Source organism: Colobus angolensis, unplaced genomic scaffold (genome assembly GCF_000951035.1).
Source record: "Colobus angolensis palliatus isolate OR3802 unplaced genomic scaffold, Cang.pa_1.0 Scaffold3, whole genome shotgun sequence".
Lineage (NCBI taxonomy): Eukaryota > Metazoa > Chordata > Mammalia > Primates > Cercopithecidae > Colobus > Colobus angolensis.
In genome coordinates this window covers 1,416,205-1,438,672 of record NW_012116265.1, presented here as the reverse complement: position 1 = coordinate 1,438,672, position 22,468 = coordinate 1,416,205, and the positions used below count along the sequence as shown (strand labels likewise).

At 42.7% G+C, this 22,468-nt stretch overlaps 1 protein-coding gene across 8 annotated transcripts in view; it reads right to left on the bottom strand.

Moving 5' to 3' along the window:
• ATXN3 (ataxin 3) overlaps window positions 1–22,462 on the bottom strand; it is a 28,039-nt gene extending 5,577 nt beyond the window's left edge. For 4 of the 8 annotated variants that reach the window (XR_001002594.1, XR_001002595.1, XM_011949394.1 and 1 more), the window contains exons 1-6: window positions 22,412–22,462; window positions 12,725–12,889; window positions 12,155–12,199; window positions 9,979–10,064; window positions 9,489–9,555; window positions 4,372–4,459 (exon numbers count right to left, since the gene is read on the bottom strand). Coding sequence is in view for 6 of the 8 variants with exons in the window: in XM_011949394.1 (XP_011804784.1) it covers window positions 4,372–4,459; window positions 9,489–9,555; window positions 9,979–10,064; window positions 12,155–12,199; window positions 12,725–12,889; window positions 22,412–22,435 (475 nt within the window). In the remaining 2 variants the exon portion in view is untranslated. Of the gene's footprint in view, window positions 1–4,371; window positions 4,460–5,815; window positions 6,185–9,488; window positions 9,556–9,978; window positions 10,065–12,154; window positions 12,200–12,724; window positions 12,890–22,411 lie in introns of those variants that run through there. The other 4 variants (XM_011949397.1, XM_011949400.1, XM_011949398.1 and 1 more) reach the window with 4 other exon arrangements.
• Window positions 22,463–22,468: the final 6 nt, after the last annotated feature.

Below are 22,468 nucleotides of genomic sequence, written 5' to 3'. Positions count from 1 at the left end.
CCATGTTGGCCAGGCTGGTCTCAAACTCCTGACCTCAGGTGATCTGCCCACCTCAGCCTCCCAAAGTGCTGGGATTACATGTGTGAGCCACCGCGCCTGGCACATTTTTCTTAAACTCTGGTGTTTGTTATTGGATATCCTTTGTTAGAATTAACACATAATGGGACAAAGATTATAAGAACTATTAATGGAAAACCTCAAAACAGTACAATGAACATTTTTTATGAGGACAACTGTATTCAGAGTTCAAATGGTTTAATGTGTTTTCTGCCAGTAAAACTGTTTCTATGTCATACAGTAAATATGCCAGCTCACCATGGTATTCTATGAAGAGTGTCTGAAGAATGGATACTCTGCCCTGTTCAGGGGTCATGGTAAAGATCTTGGGTTTTATTCAAGACTTCAGATTTTATTTTACTTTTCAATTTTTTTTTTTTTTTTTTTTTTGAGAGTCTCCTTCTGTCACCCAGGTTGGAGTACAGTGGTATGATCTTGGCTCACTGTAACCTCTGCCTCCTGGGTTCAAGTGATTCTCCTATCTCAACCTCCCGAGTAGCTGGGACTACAGGTGCATAACACCACGCCTAGTTAATTTTTGTATTTTTTTGGTAGAGACAGGGTTTCACCATGTTGGCTAGGCTGCTCTCAAACTCCTGACCTCAAGTGATCTGCCCCTCATCCTCCCAAAGTGCTGGGATTACAGGCATGAGCCACCACGCTCAGCCTGAGACTTCAAATTTTATTCTAAGTGTGCTGGGAAGCCACTGAAAGACAAGGAGTGAGGGTGGGACATAACAGGCATTACACTGGTTAAGAAGCACTCTGAGTGGCTCTATCAGTATAATATATAGGAACCAAAGTACAAGAAGAGTCACCCTTATGGAAATGGAAAACCTGATGGATAGCATGGATAGAAAAAAAAAAATAAGTCTTTCATAGACATGTTCAGTTTGAAATGTTTTTTGGACTTCAAAGTGGAGATGCCAAAGCTAGGAGTTAGTCAAAGCTAGGTGTTCAGGGTAGATGTCAAGATTGAAGATAAAAGTTTGGTAATTACTGACACACAGATCTTATTTAGAGATGATACTTAAGATCCATGAAAGGGATCTGAAAGATGCAGGCAACAAGTTAGGAAAACCACAGCATGGTGGGCTGGAGATCAAGGGCAGACAGGGTTTTTAAGAAGGGATATCATTAGGAACCAAGGTTTTAACTATAAAAGAAAAAAGATACAAGTAACTAAAATCAAAGAATTAAAAACTCTATATTCCTAAATGTGGATTCACAATAACTACATAACAAACCTAGTAGCAATAAGCATGCCCGCACTCAAATTGTGATCTCTAAATACCATTACTAAAAGATGGCTAGGCACAGTAGCTCATATCTGTAATCCCAGCACTTCAGGAGGCCGAGGCAGGTGGCACCTGAGGCCAGGAATTCGAGACCAACCTGGCCAATATGGTGAAACCCTGTCTCTACTAAAAATATAAAAATAAAAAAAAATTTAGCCAGGGGCCAGGCGCAGTGAGTGGCTCATGCCTGTAATCCCAGCACTTTGGGAGGCTGAGATGGCAGATCACCTGAGGTCAGGAGTTCGAGACCAGCCTAACCAACATAGAGAAACCCCTTCCGTCTCTACTAAAAATACAAAATTAGCCAGGCGTGGTGGCTCATGCCTGTAAACCCAGCTACTCGGGAGGCTGAGGCAAATCACTTGAACCTGGGAGGCAGAACTTGCAGTGAGCCGAGATCATGCCATTGCACTCCAGCCTGTGCAACAAAAGGGAAACTCCATCTCAAAAAAAAAAAAAAAAACAAATTATCCAGTCATGGTGGCACGCACCTGTAATCCCAGCTACTTGGGAGGTTGAGGCAGAAGAATTGCTTGAACCCAGGAGGCGGAGTTCAAGAAAAGGAGAAGGCACACTAGAGATAATCTTAAGGAAAAAATAAAAATGGCGAGGCAGCTGGAGTTTCATGGAATTAAGAGAGGATTTTTCTTTTTAATCAATGGAGATAAAAAGCTTATTTTTCTGCTTATAGGTATATTACCAAAAAAAAAAAGGGGGGGGGGAACTGATAGAGAGTGGAGAGATGAAAGCAGGAACATCTTGAGTAGGTGAGAGGAGCTGGGATCCAGCCCACAAGTGAGGGACTGGTCTTCACTAGAGGTAGAGGACCATTCATCTATTTTAATAGTCTCAAAGCACAGGTGAAGATATAAGCAAATTGATACACCTGCTGGTAGAAAGATAAGAACATAATTTTAATTGCTTCTATGTTCTCAGCAGAATGTAATGGAAGGCCATACGCAAGGTGTGTAAGGAAGGGAGAGGAAAGTGGTTAAAGGTTTGAAGACAGAAGCTGTGAAATTAGTCACCTTGGAGAGTGTCACATGATTTTTTATAAACATCTGGAGAGTGGTACATGATTTTTTATAAACATCTGGAGAGTGGCACATGATTTTTTGTAAACATCTGGAGAGTGGTACATGATTTTTTATAAACATCTTGGAGAGTGGTACAGGGATTTACTAAGAAAACATAATAGAAATATCAGGCAGCACTAAAGGCTCATCTGAATTTTGTGATTAAAATAAATTTAAAGCAAAACCTTAGCTAGGTGTGGCAGCACAAGCCTGTAGTCCCAGCTACTCAACAGGCTGAGGCAAGAGGATCACTTGAGCCCAGGAATGTGGGGCTAAAATGAGCTGTGATCATGCCGCTGCACTCCAGCCTGGGCTTCAGAAAGGCCTAGTCACTTTGATAGACCGATGGATGGGTGAATGGATGGATAGATCATTTAAGAAAAAAGTAAAACCAATCATCATGTTTTATGTAATTTTTTAGCCATATCCTGCTACTCTGGTACAGGAATGGACAAGGCCAAGATTTGGTTTTAACCAGGATTGAGATTTTTGTCATTCAAGTATGATCGAGGGAGAGAAGGGGGAAACAAGCTGAAGAATGCAATGGAGTGATATAACAATGGATTACAGAAAATAAGCAGTAGAAGAAAGGAAGAATGCATATAAAGGAAATGCCTGGGCCCCACGGTAGGGTTTAAAGAATGGCTGGAATAAAAAAAAACAGACAAAACATGGTTTAAGGATAGGAGGTGGTAGTTAAAGAGTAATATGCTTGCAATTGAGATTTGACAGTGGTTATGATTATTGGTAATAGCTAAGCAAGAGTGAGTGATTTTGAAACCAAGAAGCAGGTACTGGATTACTGGATTGATTAGCAATACAGAAATCATTAAGAATGATAAAAGGAGTTGAAGTAGAGAAAAACACAATGAGTCAGATCCTAAAATCACTGGTGAAAAGAGACTTTTGGATGAGTGCAAAAGGGCAAGGGATAGTTTAATCTAGGGGCATGTATTTCTTTCTTTTTTCTTTCTTTTTTTTTTTTTTGAGATGGAGTCTCGCTCTGTCGCCCAGGCTGGAGGGCAGTGGTGCGATCTCAGCTCACTGCAAGATCCACCTCCTGGGTTACGCCATTCTCCTGCCTCAGCCTCCCGAGTAGCTGGGACTACAGGTGTCCACCACCACAACTGGCTAATTTTTTGTTATTTTTAGTAGACACGGGGTTTCCCTGTATTAGCCAGGATGGTTTTGATCTCCTGACCTTGTAATCTGCCCGCCTCGGCCTCCCAAAGTGCTGGGATTACAGGCGAAAGCCACCACAACCGGCCCTTAGGGGCATGTATTTCAAAGAAACTGGAGTTTATAGGGAAGAATAGTGGCCTAGAAGAGGCAAAGAAGAAAAATATCGGCTGGTCGTGGTGGCTCAAGCCTGTAATCCCAGCACTTTGGGAGGCCGAGATGGGCGGATCACGAGGTCAGGAGATTGAGACCATCCTGGCTAACATGGCGAAACCCCGTCTCTACTAAAAAATACAAAAAACTAGCCAGGCGAGGTGGCGGGCGCCTGTAGTCCCAGTTACTTGGGAGGCTGAGGCAGGAGAATGGCGTAAACCCGGGAGGCGGAGCTTGCAGTGAGCCGAGATCGCGCCACTGCACTCCAGCCTGGGAGACAGAGCAAGACTCTGTCTCAAAAAAAAGAAAAAAAAAAAGAAAAATATCTATCCTTCCTCTCAGCCGTGTGGTATGTGATGTATAAAAGAAAAAACCATTACTTAGAAGGGCTGCAAAGAAAGCATCATCCTCAGAAGAGGGAGGGCCAGGTGCCAGTGAGAACTCTAATGGAACAGCGTCACCCAAATCACAGCCTATCACCACGTCAAACCTGAAGATTGTTTCACCACCACTGCCAGAAAAACAGTATTGTCACACTGTCATCTAATGCGCCTGTTTATTTAACTACTTCGAAAGATGACATTACAAAATTTTCAGCCTTTACTTACCTTCCTGTTGTAATTGAGCCAAGAAAAGTGCAAGATATGTATCTGATATTAATTCTGGACCCGTCAAGAGAGAATTCAAGTTAAACCACTGGAAAAAAAATGTCAATATTTAAGTTAGTGCATATTATAGGTAATAAAGTAGTTTCACATGTTAAGAATAGATATAACCCATCAAAGCTTAGTAAGATTGTTTAAACTCTGGAAATATTTCAAGTTGAGCTCTTTCCTCTGACTGAATAATATGATCTTAAAAGAGAATACTGCAGATTTATCACTATTACTTTTTTTTTTTTTTTTGAGAAGAGTCTCACTCTGTCACCCAGGCTGGAGTGCAGTGGCATGATCTCAGATCACTTGGCAACCTCCGTCTCTCAGGTTCAAGCAATTCTCCTGCCTCAGCCTCCCAAGAAGCTGGGACTACACGCCCGCGCCACCACACCAGCTAATTTTTGTATTTTTAGTTAGAGACAGCACATTTGCCACATTGACCAGGCTGGTCTCAAACTCCTGACCTCAAATGATCCTCCCGCCTCGGCCTCCCAAAGTTCTGGGATTACAAACATGAGCCAGCCACTGCACCCGGCCTCTGTTAAATACTTTTTTTTTTTTTTTTTTAGACAGAGTCTCGCTCTGTTGCCCAGGGTGGAGTACAGTGGCGCGATCTCGGCTCACTGCAAGCTCCGCCTCCCGGGTTCACGCCATCCTCCTGCCTCAGCCTCCCGAGTAGCTAGGACGATACGCGCACACCACCACACCCGGCTAATTTTTTGTATTTTTAGTAGAGATGGGGTTTCACCGTGTTAGCCAGGATGGTCTTGATCTCCTGACCTTGTGATCCACCCGCCTTGGCCTCCCAGAGTGTTGGGATCACAGGCGTGAGCCACGGCGCCCGGCCCTGTTAAATAGTTTTTTAAAAACAACACTTTGCTTTCAACTATACACATTAAACCCTCCCAAAAGAATAAAAATGGATAGTCAGTAGTTGAAATGTCTTTATTAATAGCTATAGTTAAATCTTTTTTCAAAGTATCAGTCCAACATAACTCTAATCGCATCTATCATACTGATGGGAGGAAAAATGACAACTATTCCAAGTTTTCCCATTACTGATAATTTTTGTCAAAAGATTCCAATTGTGGGAAAGTCAGAAGTTCCAGGAAGATAATTTATAATTACCAACTCAGTTTCTAAAAATCACTAAATTAGGTGGGCATGGCAGCTCATGCCTATAATCCGAACACTTTGGGAGGCTAACGTGGGAGGATTGCTTGAGCCCAGGAATTTGAGACCAGCCTGGGCAACATAGTGAGACCCTCTATAATTTAAAAATGTTTTTAAAAAACACTATCAGATATAACATATAAACACTTTTTTTTTTAAAGAGATGGTCATCTAGGCTGGAGTGCAGAGGTGCAATCATAACTCACTGCAGCCTCGAACACCTGGGCTTAAGTGATTCTCTCACTTCATCCTCCCAAATAGCTAGGACTACAGGTGTGCACCAAGATGCTTGACGAATTTTCTAATTTTTTTTGTAGAGATGGGGGTCTCACACTATGTTGTACAGGCTGGTCTCAAACTCCTGGCTCAAGACATCCTCCCACCTCAGTCTCCCTACGTGCTGGAATTACAGGTGTTAACTACTGCACTCGGCCCTAATTAACATCATTTATCACTACCACATAGTAATCCTAATTTAACCCACAAGATACAAAAAGTGTTTAAAGTTACTGTCAATATCATGACCAACTATTTTCCTGGATTTTGACAATGTTAATACTTTTTCCAGCCTTCTTTTTTATTATACAGGGACCTCAGAGTCTATCGAGAAAAATATAGTTTTAAACAAAAATATAAATTAGAACCAAAGAAAATAAAATAAACCAAAATTTGACATCTTCTGTATTTGTTTTTTTTTTTTTTTAAAGATAGAGTTTCACTCTTACTGCTCAAGATGGAGTGTAATGGCGTGCTCTCGGCTCACTAAAACCTCCACCTCCCCGGTTCAAGCAATTCTCCTGCCTCAGCCTTCCAAGTAGCTGGGATTACAGGCATGCGTGACCACACCCAGCTAATTTTGTATTTTTAGTAGAGATGGGGTTTCACCATGTTGGCAAAGCTGATCTTGAACTCTTGACCTCAGGTGATCCATCCACCTCGGCCTCCCAAAGTGCTGGGATTACAGGCATGAGCCACAGCGCCCGGCCAACATCTTCTGTATTTGTCAAAGATAATGTAATTCAAAATGTGAAAATTCAATTTTGAAGAACTAAAATTTTTTAAATCTCTCAAAATAATAAGATAGACATTTATTTGCAAATTAATACAAGGGTACTTCTGAAATCTAAGTCTACAGACCTTAAAAATTCAGTGCTTACTTTATGCAAAAAAAGTAAAAAATACTGGATCATAATTTTCAAAAACACATAAATAAAACCCAGAGGTTACATAATCTCAGCAGTACCCTACCCTGGTTTTTACCTAGAGGTGATTCCCACTCGCATCAGCCTCTACTGCTGTAAGCTGCACTTTTTAAATTTGTTTTCGGTAGAGACAAGGTTTCCCTGTGTTGGTCCAAGCCGGTCTCAAGCTCCTGGCCTCAGTGATCTCCCTGCCTCAGCCTCCCAAAGTGCTGGGATTACAGGCATGAACCACTGCACCCAGCTAGCCTTCACTGCAAGCTTCCAGATTACACCTCCTTAACTCGCTCTTGGCTCCTCAGGAAGGACTTTAAGGAAGAACCAATTTAGGGCTGGGCATGGTGGCTCACGCCTGTGTTCCCAGCACTTTGAGAGGCAGAGATGGACGGATCACCTGAGGTCAGGAGTTCAAGACCAGCCTGACCAACATGGAGAAACCCTGTCTTTACTAAAAATACAAAAATTAGCTGGGTGTAGTGGTGCACACCTGTAGTCCCAGCTACTCAGGAGGCTGAGACAGGAAAACTGCTTGAACCTGGGTGGTGGAGGTTGCAGTGAGCCGAGATCCCGCCACTGCACTCCAGCCTGGGTGACAGAGCAAGAATCCATCAGAAAGACAGAAAGAGAGAAAGAAAGAACGAAACAACTTAGGATGAAGCTAAGTAGGTGACTTTTCCCAAATTTGATTTGGGTGACTTAAAAGATAACAATAGGGTTTTTGTTTTTGAATTATCTCTTACAGATTTAATTCAATATACTTTCTTGACATATCTTTTTTGGCTTTTATTTACTTTTTATAAAAAACAAACAGCTTTATTGGGGTATAAATGATATATAATAAACTTCACATATTTAAAGTGTACAATTTGAGACAGGATCTCCTTCTATCACCCAAGCTGGAGTGCAGTGGTGCGATCATGACTCACTGCAGGCTTGACCTCTGGGCTCCCTCCTCAGCCTCCCTAGCACCTCGGACTACATGCATGTATCACCACGCCTAGCCAATTTTTCTTTTTTTTTTTTCATTTTTTTGTAGAGATGGGGTCTTGTGACATTGCCCAGGCTGGTCCTGAACTCCTTGAGCTCAAGCGATCCTCCTGCCGTGGCATCCAAAAGTGCTGGGATTCCAGACATGAGCCACTGCACCTGGCCTTTGAAATGTTTTGACATTAGTATACTGTACTCCCATAAAACCATTACTACAACCAACACTGTGACACATTAATCACTGCCACGTTTCCCATGCCTCTCTATGACCCTCCCCTCTCACTCTTCCTTAGCCTTCTCATCCCCAGGCAACCACTGGTGGATCTGCTTTTTATCACTACAGATGAATCTGCACTTTTCTAGACTTTTAATAAATGATACCATACAGCATGTAGTATTTTGTTTCTGGGTTATTCTTTCAGCATAATTATTTTGAGATTCATCCATGTTGCTGCATGTATCACTAGTTTATTTTTTTTATTTTTTATTTTTTTGAGACGGAGTCTTGCTCTGTCGCCCAGGCTGGAGTGCAGTGGCCAGATCTCAGCTCACTGCAAGCTCCGCCTCCCGGGTTTACGCCATTCTCCCGCCTCAGCCTCCCGAGTAGCTGGGACTACAGGTGCCCGCCACCTCACCCGGCTATTTTTTTGTATTTTTTAGTAGAGACGGGGTTTCACCGTGTTAGCCAGGATGGTCTCGAACCCCTGACCTCGTGATCCGCCCGTCTCGGCCTCCCAAAGTGCTGGGATTACAGGCTTGAGCCACCGCGCCTGGCCTAGTTTATTCTTTTTTACTGTGCTAGCTGGTTTTCAATAACCCTCTTTCAAAGCTTCAAAATTCTAATAAAAAGGATGTTAAATGATTCTGTTTCTTAAAATAGCTTGCTCAAGACATATTTCATGTTTTATTTAACAAATAGAAGTGATCTTATGTAGACGTATGTATTACATGGCTTTTGGAATCATATGAATAATCTTACACTAAAGCAAGCATAATTGAATGCTTTATTCATGCTTGACACTATTTCAGGCTTTGTGACAGCACTACGCTAAATACAAATCTACAAATGTAGTAATTAACTGACAGAACATAGTCATCACATAAAAACCCACTTAAAAGTAACCACATTTGTATTATATTTAATATAGAATTTTTCTTATGATATAGTTAAATTGCATATACTTGTCACAAATATATTTACAAGGAAAACTGATATGTTTTAAAATGACAAATTTCTATCTATCAAGATAGATAAACCATGCCACAAACACACACATTACTGGTCAGTTTCCTAATTTTAAAGTCAGCAGTCCTTTTTTCTTTTTTTAATTTTTAAATTTATTTTTCTTTTTATGTTTTATAAAACAGAGTCTTTATAAAGACTCTGTCACCCAGGCTAGGGTACAGTGGCACAATCATAGTTCACTGCAGCCTCAAACTCCTAAGCTCAAGTGATCCTCCTGCCTCAGCCTTCCAAGAAAGCTGGAATTACAGATGTGAGCCACCACACCTGGCTTTTTTTTTTTTAAAGAGACAGGACCTCCCTTTGTTGCCCAGGCTAGTTTCAAAGTCCTGGCTTCAAGTGATCCCCAACCTAAGCCTCCCAAACTGTTGGGATTACAGGCATGAGCCACCACATCTGGCCCACATTTTAGTTTTAAATGGGGTACAATATTAGAAAAAAAGACAAGGAAGGGTAAGAAATGTTACCTGTTTTCCTAATTTTCTAACTGTAAACCAGTGTTCTTTATAATTGCATATAAATGATCTTTCATTTCTAAAAAAGAAAACACACAATATTAACTTGAAATACTGAATTCATATTTATGTTGTCTACTGGCAAACATTATATAAAATTTGTGATAATTTAAGATTATATTTACAGTGAAGTGTCACTGATGTTTTTAAAAGATCACACAACCACATGAACGTCTCTGCAGCAGCTTAGTGATGCCGTGCCAAAAGATGGCCTCACGCACCACTTATGGGGCAGCTCTGTGCTGCCACAGACACTGGGGTGCCAGGAAGGCTACAGGGCAGATGCTCATGGACATCACAAAGGTGAAACAGGAAAGTCTGAGGGAATGAAACAGGGAACATCAAAACACAAGTATTCAAAATATATTTCTCTTCTTTAAGAAATATCTTTAAAAATCAAATTTGGGAAAAGAAATGTATGAAATGCAAAACAAAATCTTACATAGGATCGATCCTGAGCCTCTGATACTCTGGACTGTTGAACAGGATTAGTTCTAAACCCCAAACTTTCAAGGCATTGCTTATAACCTGTTAAGAAAAATAGTAACTTTTCATAAGCCAAACCACTCCATTCCAAATTTAAGAAGTGTAGCTATGTCAGTTGTGTAAACACTTTAAGAAGTATAGCTGTGTTAGTTGTGTACCTCATATATAAATTTCTCTAGAAGGCTATAGGTTTTTTGGGGGGGTTTTTTTGTTTTTTGTTTGTTTGTTTTTTTTTGAGACAGAGTCTTGCTCTGTTGCCTAGGCTGGAGTACAGTGGCATGATCTCGGCTCACTGCAACCTCTGCTTCCTGAGTTCAAGTGATTCTCCTACCTCAGGCTCCCGAGTAGCTGGGATTACAAGCATGCACCACCACACCCAGCTAATTTTTGTATTTTTAGTAGAGACAGGGTTTCACCTTGTTGGCCAGGCTGGTCTCAAACTCCTGACCTTGTGATCTGCCCACCTCGGCCTCCCAAAGTACTGGGATTACAGGCATGAGTCACCACGCCCAGCCGGCTATAGGTTTTCAAAAGTGTGTGTGTATAGATATATCACTAAATCCATAAAAAACATACATATATATTAGAAGAGTGCTTTTCATACTAGGTCTCTGAGATGTTCCAGAAAACCACACAATTTGAGGCATAAAACTGCCTCAAAAATCCAGATGTATATTCTACCCATAAGTGCTATTCTTAAAACTAGTCTACTATATACATCTGATAATTTGGCTGCCGTGGGTGCTACTTCAGAAAATTTATATTCAACTTACTACTTGCAATGTCAGAAATCGTGTCTATCAAAATAAGTTCTCCCTGGGCACTTAAACTGAAGTTTCCATAGATATCAGACTTCCAGGGTCATGGGCTTGCCACTTGTAGAAAAAAACAAAATGCAAACTGATTATTTCAATCTGTCTGACAAAAAAAGGGAAATTTCTGAAAATTCACTGTCTACCCTCCAAGATAGCCAACAAAGAAGCAAGTAAGCCAGGTACCGGCTAAGACAGAAAGTGAGTGCAAGGTAGTGGGCACCAAGAGCAGCAAGGCACAAATAGGAAACGCCAAGTGCTGGGCCTACTCTGACCTCTGATTCCAGCCCTGCAGTAGCCATTACCTGTTAACAGTGGCACGGTAAAGCACTAGACGGAAATGCTGGTGGATGAGGAGGAGTCCAGGAGGGCAGTACAAGGGAAATACAAACAAAGGTATCTGCAGAGATAGGCCGCTCAGGAGAGGTTCTGAAAGACCTCTGGATACAACTCACAGTGTCAGAAAAGAATGAAAGACACGCAGATAAAAGAATCTTCCAAGTACATATATATAACCACCAAAGAACTCAAAGACAAAAATCAAAAGCCACAGACCATAATAAGGAAATCCAGTCTGGTAGGCTGATTTAAAAGGATGGTAGCAAGGTACTGCATTTTCTCAAATTTACCCAACAGATGGTAAGTTTGAGACATTGGGACTTATTATAATTAAGGGTATTTGGTTTTCTTTGAGTCAGTCTTGCTCTGTCACCAGGCTGGGGTGCAGTGGTGCGATCTTGGCTCACTGCAACCTCTGACTCCCCAGTTCAAGCGATTCTCCTGCCTCAGTCTCCAGAGTAGCTGGGATTACAGGCTTGCATCACCACGCACAGCTAATTTTTGTATTTTTAGTACAGACAGGGTTTCACCATGTTGGCCAGGATGGTCTTGATCTCCTGATCCTGAGATCTGCCCACCTTGCCCTCCCAAAGTGCTGCGATTACAGGTGTAAGCCACCACGCCTGGCCAGAATTAAGGTTATTATTAGCATCCAGATGCAAATTAAATAATCTTTCTCAAAAAGGAATTTTTAAATGCCCCACTCTAATATGAAGATTCTACAATCCTTTCATGTTTATCTATATAAAAATCTAGTACTCTAGTAGGCCGGGCATGGTGACTCACGCCTGTAATCCCAGCACTTTGGGAGGCTGAGGCAGGTGGATCACAATCTAGTGATCTAGAGTATAATCTTATACTCTGTAGACATGATCTATTAGAAAAACTTCTGAAGGTCGCCTTGTTACAGTGACTATTGAAAGGCTGTGAAACGGGGCCTGGGATGTAAGCAACACATAGTAGATGCTTGTGACTACTTACCTGAATAGAGAAAAAACCACTGTCATCCATATTTCCAGAAGGCTGCTGTTAATTTTGACAGGTAGTTGAAGCAAGGGTGGGGGTGGGGAAAGAAGGATACAAACTGTCATTAGCGTGCATATTTAAAATAACATCTTTGCATTTCCATTTCCAAAGTTAACAGCACAATTATAATTCACCAGTCAGATCCCTATAGGAAGAATGGCACATCCTTTTCTAAATAGTATCCACGTTTTTAAAAGAAATGTAAGCCGGGTGTGGTGGCTCACACCTTTAATCCCAGCACTTTGGGAGGCCGAGGCAGGTAGATCATGAGATCAGGAATTCCAGACCAACCTGACCAACATGGTGAAACCCCGTCTCTAACAAAGATACAAAAAATTAGCCAGGCATAGTGGTGTGTGCCTGTAATCCCAGCTACTTGGGAGGCTGACGCAGGAGAATTGCTTGAACCCAGGAGGCGGAGGTTGCAGTGAGCTGAGATCGCCTGGACAACAGGGCAAGACTCCGTCTCAAAAAAAAAAAAAAAAAAAAAAAAGAAATGTGACTTAGTGAGTTTAAAATCAGTACCTGTAAAAACGTGCGATAGTCTTCACTAGTAACTCCTCCTTCTGCCATTCTCATCCTCTCCTCCTCATCCAGCTGATGTGCAATTGAGGATAATTCCACAGGGCTAAAATATTCTCCTTGCAATAAATTATTCAGGCAATGCTGAGCACAAAGTGAGCCTTCTTGCTAATATTTCCAAAAGAAAAAATTAAAATGTGACTTATTAAACAGAATTGCACAGTATTTTCCCCTAAATAATTTAATCATTAACTTTTCTTTCTTTTCTGAGACACAGTCTTGCTCTGTTGTCCAGACTGGAGTACAGTGGAGCAATCTGGGCTCACCACAACCTCTGCCTCCCGGGTTCAAGCAATTCTCCTGCCTCAGCCTCCTGAGTAGCTGGGACTACAGGCATGCACCACCATGCCCGGCTAATTTTTGTATTTTTAGTAGATACAGGGTTTCACTATGTTAGCCAGTCTGGTCTCGAACTCCTGATCTCGTGATCCGCCTGCCTCAGTCTCCCAAAGTGCTGGGATTACAGGTGTGAGCCACCATGCCTGGCCAACTATTTTTTTTTTTTTTTTTGAGACAGAGTCTTGCTCAATCTCAGCTTACTGCAAGCTCTGCCTCCCGGGTTCACGCCATTCTACTGCCTCAGCGTCCCGAGTAGCTGGGACTACAGGCGCCCGCCACCACGTCTGGCTAATTTTTTGTATTTTTAGTAGCGATGGGGTTTCACCGTGTTAGCCAGGATGGTCTCAATCTCCTGATCTCGTGATCTACCCGCCTAGGCCTCTCCAAGTGCTCGGATTACAGGTGTGAGTCACCGTGCCCGGCTCCAACTATTTTTTAACATAGTTGAACTGAACTTTCAGCTTTAGATAAGTATAATTAACATAGGTTACATGCATTTTCATTTGTTAACATTTATTTTACAAATCTACCATTAATGAAACTACAATTACATGATCAAAAACTTAAGAATTATTTTAAACAAACATTATCGGCCGGGCGCGGTGGCTCACGTCTGTAATATCAGCACTCTGGGAGGCCGAGGCAGGCGGATCACGAGGTCAGGAGATCGAGACCATCATGGCTAACACAGTAAAACCCCATCTCTACTAAAAAATACAAAGAATTAGCCGGGTGTAGTGGCGGGCACCTGTAGCCCCAGCTACTCGGGAGGCTAAGGCAGGAGAACAGCGTGAACCCGGGAGGCGGAGCTTGCAGTGAGCCGAGATCACACCACTGCACTCCAGCCTGGGCAACAGAGCGAGACTCTGTCTCAAAAAAAACAAAAAACAAAAGAAATTATCATCTATCAAATGCATCAACTCTCATACTTTACTAAAAACTACTGTATAAAACATTTAGTCTCCCTCATTTTCAGTACCTAAAATAAGTTCATTCTTGGAGATTCCACAGTAAATAACTAATGGTGAAAGGAAATTTTAGTCTCTAGAAGAGTTATTTATTTATTTAAAAAATGAGATCTGACTATGTTGCCCAGGCTGGACTTGAACTCCAGGGCCCAAGGGATCTTCCTACCTCAGCCTCCTGAGCAGCTAGGACTACAGAAACATGCCACTGTGCCCAGCTGCCTAGAACATTTATTCTTTTAACATAATGCTGGTCAAGCATGGTGGCTCACACCTGTAATCCCAGCAGTTTGGGAGGTCAAGGCGCGTGGATTCCTTGAGGCCAGGAGATCGAGACGAGCCTGACCAATATGGCGAAACCGCATCTCTACTAAAAATACAAAAATTAGCCAGCGTGATGGTGTGCACCTGTACACCTAGCTAATCGGGACTCCGAGGCATGAGAATCGCTTGAACCTGGGAAATACAGCCTGCAGTGAGCCAAGACTATGCCACTGTCACTCCAGCCTTCTGTCTCCAAAAACAAAACAAAACAAAAAAAAAACTCCACACAATCTAAATGCTTGTTGATAGAATTTCAAATCTTAAGAATCAATACAGGTGGAAAAATTCTGTTCCATGTTAAAACTTGCAGTTACAGAGCTGAAGTTCTCTTCATGGAACCCTACAGATAATGTGCACACAGTGTAATGCAATGAGCAGAACTGTCCCAAACAACCCTGGAGCTTACTCCTGGACAAGCCAGCAAGAGGGTCTGCACCCAAGCTCAGCTCCCATGGGACGACAGGCTTCCTCCTTATGGGAGGTAGGTACAACCTCCCACGGGTTCCGGGCCTTCAAGTGCTGGGCAGTTTCTCACACAACTGGCAGCCTGAATCCAAGTCCAGGGTGCCTGGTACTGAGTAACCTATGTGTAATCCTCCTCCCCACAGCAGTGTAGCTTTCCCATGCTACCTGGTAAGAAGGGAGAATCAGGTATAGATGGATCCCTCCCTGTGTGAACACAGACACCAGGTTTGCCCCTTCCTGAAATGGTAGTAGATGAGAGAACATTTCCTTCTCCTGCTAACCTTGGCCCTCCAAGTTCTCTCTTTCCCCAGTAAGGTCTATTCCTTAACCCAACTTATCTGACATCATGCAATTTGTCCTGAGCTATGTTACACAGTAGACTCTAAAGAGAACCACCTTGCAAGACGGATTTTTTCCTGATAAATCAATTTTCTAGGAACAAAATTCAGCTGGTGAAAAAACTATGGGTCATATGTGTATAATGAAATAGGAAGACAGCATTGAGACAGCCTGAGTCTGAGATAAGTTTATCCTTATCTTTTGGCAAAGAATAAGTAGCTTGGAGCCAGAGAGAACACTATCCCCCAAGTCTTCTCATGAAAATAGACTTTTTGTTTCCACTTCTTTCTCCTCCTTCTATATTTCTACTACCAGAGTGCAACTCTTACTGAATAATATGCAAACTGAAGGGATATACAGATGTTCTACTTATAACCTACTGAAAAATAGCCAAGGCTGGCTGCGGTGGCTCATGCCTGTAATCCCAGCATTTTGGGAGGCCAAGGCAGGAGGATTATTTGAGTCTAGAAGTTTGAGACCAGCCTGGGCAACATGGTGAAACCCCATTTCTACAAAAATTAAAAAATTAACTGAGCATGGTGGTGTGTGCTTGTAGTCCAGCTTCTTGGGAGGCTGAGATAGGAGGATAACTTGAGCCCCAAAAAGGTTGAGGCTATAGTAAGCTGACATTGCACCACTGCACTCCAGCCTGGATGACAGGGCAAGAACCTGTCTCAAAAAAAAAAAAAAAAAAAAGAAAGAAAGAAAGAAAAGAAAAGGCAAGATAAACAAGCACTTCACAAGACAGTCAAATGGCTATAAAGAACACAAAAAAGGTACTCAACTTCATTAGTCATCAGGAAAATGAAAATTAAAACCACAATGTGTTATTACACAAACTCTAAAATGGCTAAAATGTTGGAGATCAGAGATATAGAAACTGTTGTATACTGCTGGTGAGAGAGTAAATTGGTATAACCAATAATAACTAATAATTATGTAATACATCTACTAAAGCTTAACATGTACATCTCCTATGATCTAGCAATTCCGTTAGTAGGTATATAATGTAAACAACAGAAATGCAAACATATATTCATCAAAAGATATGTATAAGAATGTTCACCCCGGGAGGCGGAGCTTGCAGTGAGCTGAGATCCGGCCACTGCACTCCAGCCTGGGCGGCAGAGCTAGACTCCGTCTCAAAAAAAAAAAAAAAAAAAAAAAAGAATGTTCACAAAAGCACTATTTTTGTGCTACAAATGGCATTACTATTTGTAGTAATACAAAATAGCATTACAGATAGCATTACTATTTGTAATGGTCCCTAAACTGGAAACGACCCAAATGGATAGCTGGGATCACAGCAGAATGGAAATCGTGTCTACTCACAAAGGAATACTACATAACAATGTGAATGAATTAACTACAACTACCTGGAACACTATGGGTAAATCTCTCAAACAATGGTAAACGAAAGAGGACAGAGTCAAAAGGGTATACACACTGTACGATTCCAGTCACAAAAGCTCAAAACTAGGCAGAACTCATTTATGATATCAGAATTCAGCATAGTGGTTATTTTGGGTGGGAGTGTAGTGGAGAGAAAGTACCTAGAAAAGGGAATAATGGGAGGTTATAGGATGCAGGTAAAGCTTCTGTTACTTGCTGTTTACACGTGTTCATTTTGTGAGAATTCACTGAGCCGTACTCCTAACGATTTGTGTGCTCCTCTCTGTATGGTACCTAATTTTTTAAAAATTCAAACAGTAAGAAAAAAGCCTTTGCTAACACAAATTTCCCGTCCTGCTGTCAGTTTGGAGTTTACAAACTATGGTCACCATACTTAATATCACATATAGCAATAGTGACATCCAAATATTTGATTAAAATTATCTCTATAAAAAATAGCTTTAAATTATGAAAAATAAGTACTTGAAATCAAACTTCATCAAAGATACACTGTATTGCTACAGGAAATATCAAGTTCTGTACTTCTAATATGATTTAATGGAAGGAAAGGACAAACTGTTCAGTACAAATTTCAAAATGACTTAAGGCTAGGCACAGTGGTTCATACTATAATCTCAACTGTCTGAGAGGCTGAGGTGGGAGGATCACTTGAGCCCAGGAGTTCAAGGCTACATGGAGCTATGATTGTGCCACTATATTCCGGCCTGGGTGACAGAGCAACACCATGTCTCTCAAAAAGAAATAAAATAAATAAATATAAAAACAAAAATAAACATAACTTAAGTCATAGGACGGATCAAATTCCACACAGACCGAAAGAATTGTACAATGACAATGAGCCCACCTAAGATTATGCATTTTCCTGCCTTGCCCTTATCTCAAACTATCCCCAGCCACCTCTCTCATCAAGCTTTAATCAAAGCAGAAGTTCACTTTGCCATAATCAAAGTTCAGCAGTATTGAAATCTCATGATTTGGCTGGGCATGGTGGCTCATGTCCATAATCCCAGCACTTTGGGAGGCCGAGGCAGGTAGGTCACTTGAGATCAGGAGTTCTAGACCAGCCTGGCCAACATGGTGAAACCCCGTCTCTTCTAAAAATACAAAAATTAGCCAGGTGTGGTGGCAGGCGCCTGTAGTCCCAGGTACTCGGGAGGCTAAGGCAGGAGATCACCTGAACCCAGGAGGCAGAGGTTGCAGTGAGCTGAGATTGCACCACTGCACTCCAGCCTGGGTGACAGAGTGACACTCCACCTCAAAAAAATAAAAAATAGGCCGGGCATGGTAGCTCATGCTTATAATCCCGGCACTTTGGGAGGCTAAGGCAGGTGGATCACGAGGTCAAGAGATCGAGACCATCCTGGCCAACATGGTGAAACCCTGTCTCTACTAAAAATACAAAAATCAGCTGGGTATGGTGGCACACGCCCATGGTCCCAGCTACTCGGGAGGCTGAGAGGAGAATCGCTTAAACCCAGGAGACGGAGGTTGCAGTGAGCTGAGTTCACGCCACTGCACTCCAGCCTGGTGACAGAGCAAGACTCCGTCTCAAAAAAAAAAAAAAGAAAAGAAAGGAATTAAAAATTTTTAAAAATAAAAGAAATCCTATGATTTTAGGCCCAGACTTCACTGTGTTGGGCTCAGAGAATTAGCACACTGCAGTTCTACAATTTATAAAATCACAAGGGAACTGCTACCAAATCATTTACCCCCAACCTCCCCAGGTTTTCAAGACCAACCTGAAACTAGTTAAAATTACCACAGACACTACTAACTACAACACAAATCAGGTATAAACCTAAGGCGCTCTCAGGAATGGGCTATCTGGGGACAAGCTGTCAATCTAGCAGCATTCTCACCTCCTCTTAGTGCTCTCCGATCCCTTACTATAAGGCTCAGCAAACACAAGCATCTGAGTAATGGCAATGGCCAGTACTTCTACAGCACTATCTGCCAGGGAGCCTTCTCTACTCTCTAACTCTGAGGTTATGTCTATGTTATTATCCCTACCACTACAGAGGAGGAAACCAGAGGACAGGGATACTAAGTAACTTGCTCAGGATCACACAAATAGTAAAAGGCAGAGCTGAGACTCAAACCCAGGCAGAGATTTCAAAATCTGTGCCATTAGCACTTCAAGTCATTTATACAGAATTTGGTTTCTCCTAAAGCTCAAATATCCTAAAGACGGCTAAAATCCAGCAATCACAAAAGGGCATAATGAATGCCACAGTCAATACTCAGCATCTTTTCAATCTTTTCAATAACTTTATGTACAACCCCAGCAAGTTTAGCTATTATTCCCAGTTTGCATTACATTAAAATCATCAATACAAATGGCACAGTGACTGCACCAAGAAACATCAGCAAGGGAAGTGATTTAAAAAAAAAAAGACAGAAAGCAGGCACCAGAACTAAAACAAACAACAAAATCCAGTAGTTAGTGGTCATAAAGTTAGTACAAAGATTTAAATTAGGGGTTGGCAAACTCTAGCCCACGGGCCAAATTCAACCTGCCCTGGTAGCTAAGAATGCACTTTACAATTTTAGATGGTTGGGAAAAACATGCACAAATAAGAATGTGTGACAGAGACTACAGCAGCCTGTAAAGCCTTAAAATGTTTACAGAAAAGTTGTTTACTTTAGATAAACAGCACCATATATATCTCAGAAACTCAAAGACCTCTCTTTATCCATTCAAATATATACATTTTTTTCTTTTGGGACAGGATCTTGCTCTGTCCCCCAGGCTGGAGTGCAGTGGTGTGATCTTGGCTCACTACAGCCTCGACCTCCCAGACTCATGCAATCTTCCCACCTCAGCCTCCCAAGTAGCTACGACTACAGGCTAACACACCCGGGCTAATTTTGTTCATTCTTTGTAGAGACAGGTCTCACTACGCTCGGCCCCATTCAAATATATATTGAGTACTTGCTCTGTGCCAGGCCCTATCTCAGGCACTGTAGATGTATCAGTGACAAACTGTTTTTACATTCTAACTTAATAAAGGGTACTCAAAGTGACAACTCAGAAAGAGGAAACCAAGGTTCCAAGAGGAAGTGGTTGCAAGGCCCTTTGTAGGCAGATATTCCCACCTACCCAGCTTCTCTAGGGCCAAAGTTGGTTCTCTGGCTCTCCAAACACAGGACCTAGCAAGGGCTAAAGGTGTATTGCAGAGGGGAAGGCAGTGTACTGAAAAATGGCACAGTAAGCTCAAACATTCCCAGAATGGACTGTATAGGAGATTAACAATGGGCCATATGGTTATAGGTGCATACTCTTGAGTACGCCCAAAAAACTAAATTGTTGAATCTTCACTTGCTACGTACATACAAGTTAATGATAACGGTAAATGCATTCCTGAAGTATCTGTAGGCCTATACACATGCTGATAATTCAGAGGGACTCTTTTTTTTTTTACCTTTTTTTTTTTCGAGACAGAGTCTCGCTTTGTTGCCCAGGCTGGAGTGCAGTGGCGTGGTCTCAGCTCACTGCAACCTCTGCCTCTTGGGTTCAAGCAATTCTTCTGCCTCAGCCTCCCGAGTACCTGGGATTACAGGCACCTGCCACCACACCTGGCTAATTTTTTGTATTTTTTAGTAGAGACGTGGTTTCACCATGTTGGCCAGGCTGGTCTCAAACTCCTGACCTTGTGATCCACCCGCCTGGGCCTCCCAAAACGCTGGTGTGAGCCACCGCACCCAGGTAAGTAGATTTTCACTAGGCTAGCACCCAGCTTTTATTGATCCCATGGTTCAGTAGAAATGTGTCCCAACTAGGTAACAATCAATATTGTTAAAAATCTTGTCTAATTCTCAGGAAGTAGTGTGGAACATGTTTAAGGCCTTCCATGTTGAAATGCGATCCCACACCAAAGCCTTTGAAAATTAATAACAAAAATATGGCCGAGTGCAGTGGCTCACGCCTGTAATCCCGGCACTTTGGGAGGCCAAGGCGGCTGGATCGCCTGAGGTCAGGAGTTGGAGACCTGCCTGGCCAACATGGTTAAACCCTGTCTCTACTAAAAATACAAAAATTAGCTGGGCGTGGTGGTGGGCACCTGTAATCTCAGCTACTAGGAAGACTGAGGCAGGAGAATCGCTTGAACAGGGAGGCAGAGGTTGCAGTGAGCCATGATCGCGCCACTGCACTCCAGCCTGAGTGACAAGAGAAAAACTCCATCTCAAAAAAAAAATGTTTTTAAGAAAGTACATGTGTATTTTTCACCCACTCTACTCAGCCAAGCAACTAAATCTCTATTGTCTATGATTTATAAGTCATGTCAATCAAGTCAAAAAATTAGTGACAACTATACGACTGAGGCCTTCCTCCCCCACTGTAAATCTGCCTATTTCAAAATTTTCCGAGATGTTTTCTACAGTGAAAAGCATTGTACTTAACGATTTGTTCCAGGCACAGTGGCTCACGCCTGTAATCACAGCACTTCGAGAGGCTGAGGTGGGAGAATCACTTGAGTCCAGGAGTTCTAGACCAGCCTGAGCAACACAGCGAGACCCCCGTCTCTCCAAAAACATTAGCTGGCCCTGGCGATATACACCTGTAGTCCCAGCTACTCTGGAGGCGGAGGAGGGATGATCGCTTGTGCCTAGGAAGTCAAGGCTGCAGTGAGCCATGATCCCTCCACTGTACACCTGCCTCGGTGACAGAATGAGATGCCATCTTTAAAATAAAAATTAAAAAAAGATTTATACTACAGATTTATATCTGGTAAATGTATTCTTTTGTCTTTGCTTTATTTGTTGTGTGTGTGTGAATTTTAAATGTCTGGGATAAACGATCATTTATAAGCATTTAATAAAACAAAAACCCTTTGCTCCTCCTATTAAATAATAGCCTTACCAGCAACTCTTTCCAAACACGATACTATTATGAAACAAGATATCATGTGCCAAAGTTGTCCTGGGGAAGGCTTCACTCACACACAAATGGATGGATAATAGCATGTGAGAAACGAGGAGTTTCTCCACATATCACAGACAGTGTCTTCAAGTGCATGGTCACTGAAGAGTTAAACTGACAGCAGGCTAGGCAGACCACAACAAAATCATTCCAGTCCACTCCTAATACCTAAAAACAAAGCTGGCTGCCTGCCCCGGAAAGATGGGAGTACCAAAAGAAACCAAACCCAAACATCCCGTAATAAAAACTTGTGACGACTTCCCTGTTCAGGGGCACAACGGGTTTCCTACTTCACTTCCTAAGTGTCAGGCCCCACAGTGGGGGAGCCAAGGTCTCCTCCCTCGGGAGGCTCGCGGACCTGGTGCAGGGGAAAAAACATGAAAGATCTAAGTGTAGGGAAGACTCCAATATAGAATTGAGCAGTCTGGAGAAGGAAAAGTTAATTCTGTTAGGAGTAGGGTAGGAGGGCTCGAGGGAGGTGTCCCAGAGGTGACTGTAGCTAGACCCTAGGGAGAGGGAAGGATTGGGGAGGGGTGAAGGAGTCCTCCGAAAAGCGATGGAAAGTGACTGAGAAAGGCAGAAGCAAACCCACTGGGCGCCACCGCGCTCCCGTGTCCCGAGACGCCCCGGCCCCGCCCATACTCCCTCCCGGCTCCCAGGGCGGGGGCCGCGGGGGAAGTAGGGGCGTAGGTGATGCTCCCCTTCCCGAGCCGAAGAGGCGGGAGGCTGCGGCGTCGCCCCTAGCCCGGCGAGATCGGCATGGGGGCTACTCGGACCCCACCCAGCCCTCCGGGGGGCGGTGATGCAGCGCTCCACGCCCGCCACCGCGCGGCAGACAGCTCCCCACCGAACGCGGACACTCACTTTCTCGTGGAAGATGGACTCCATGTTTATTTGTCTGGAGCCAACGGCCCCCACACC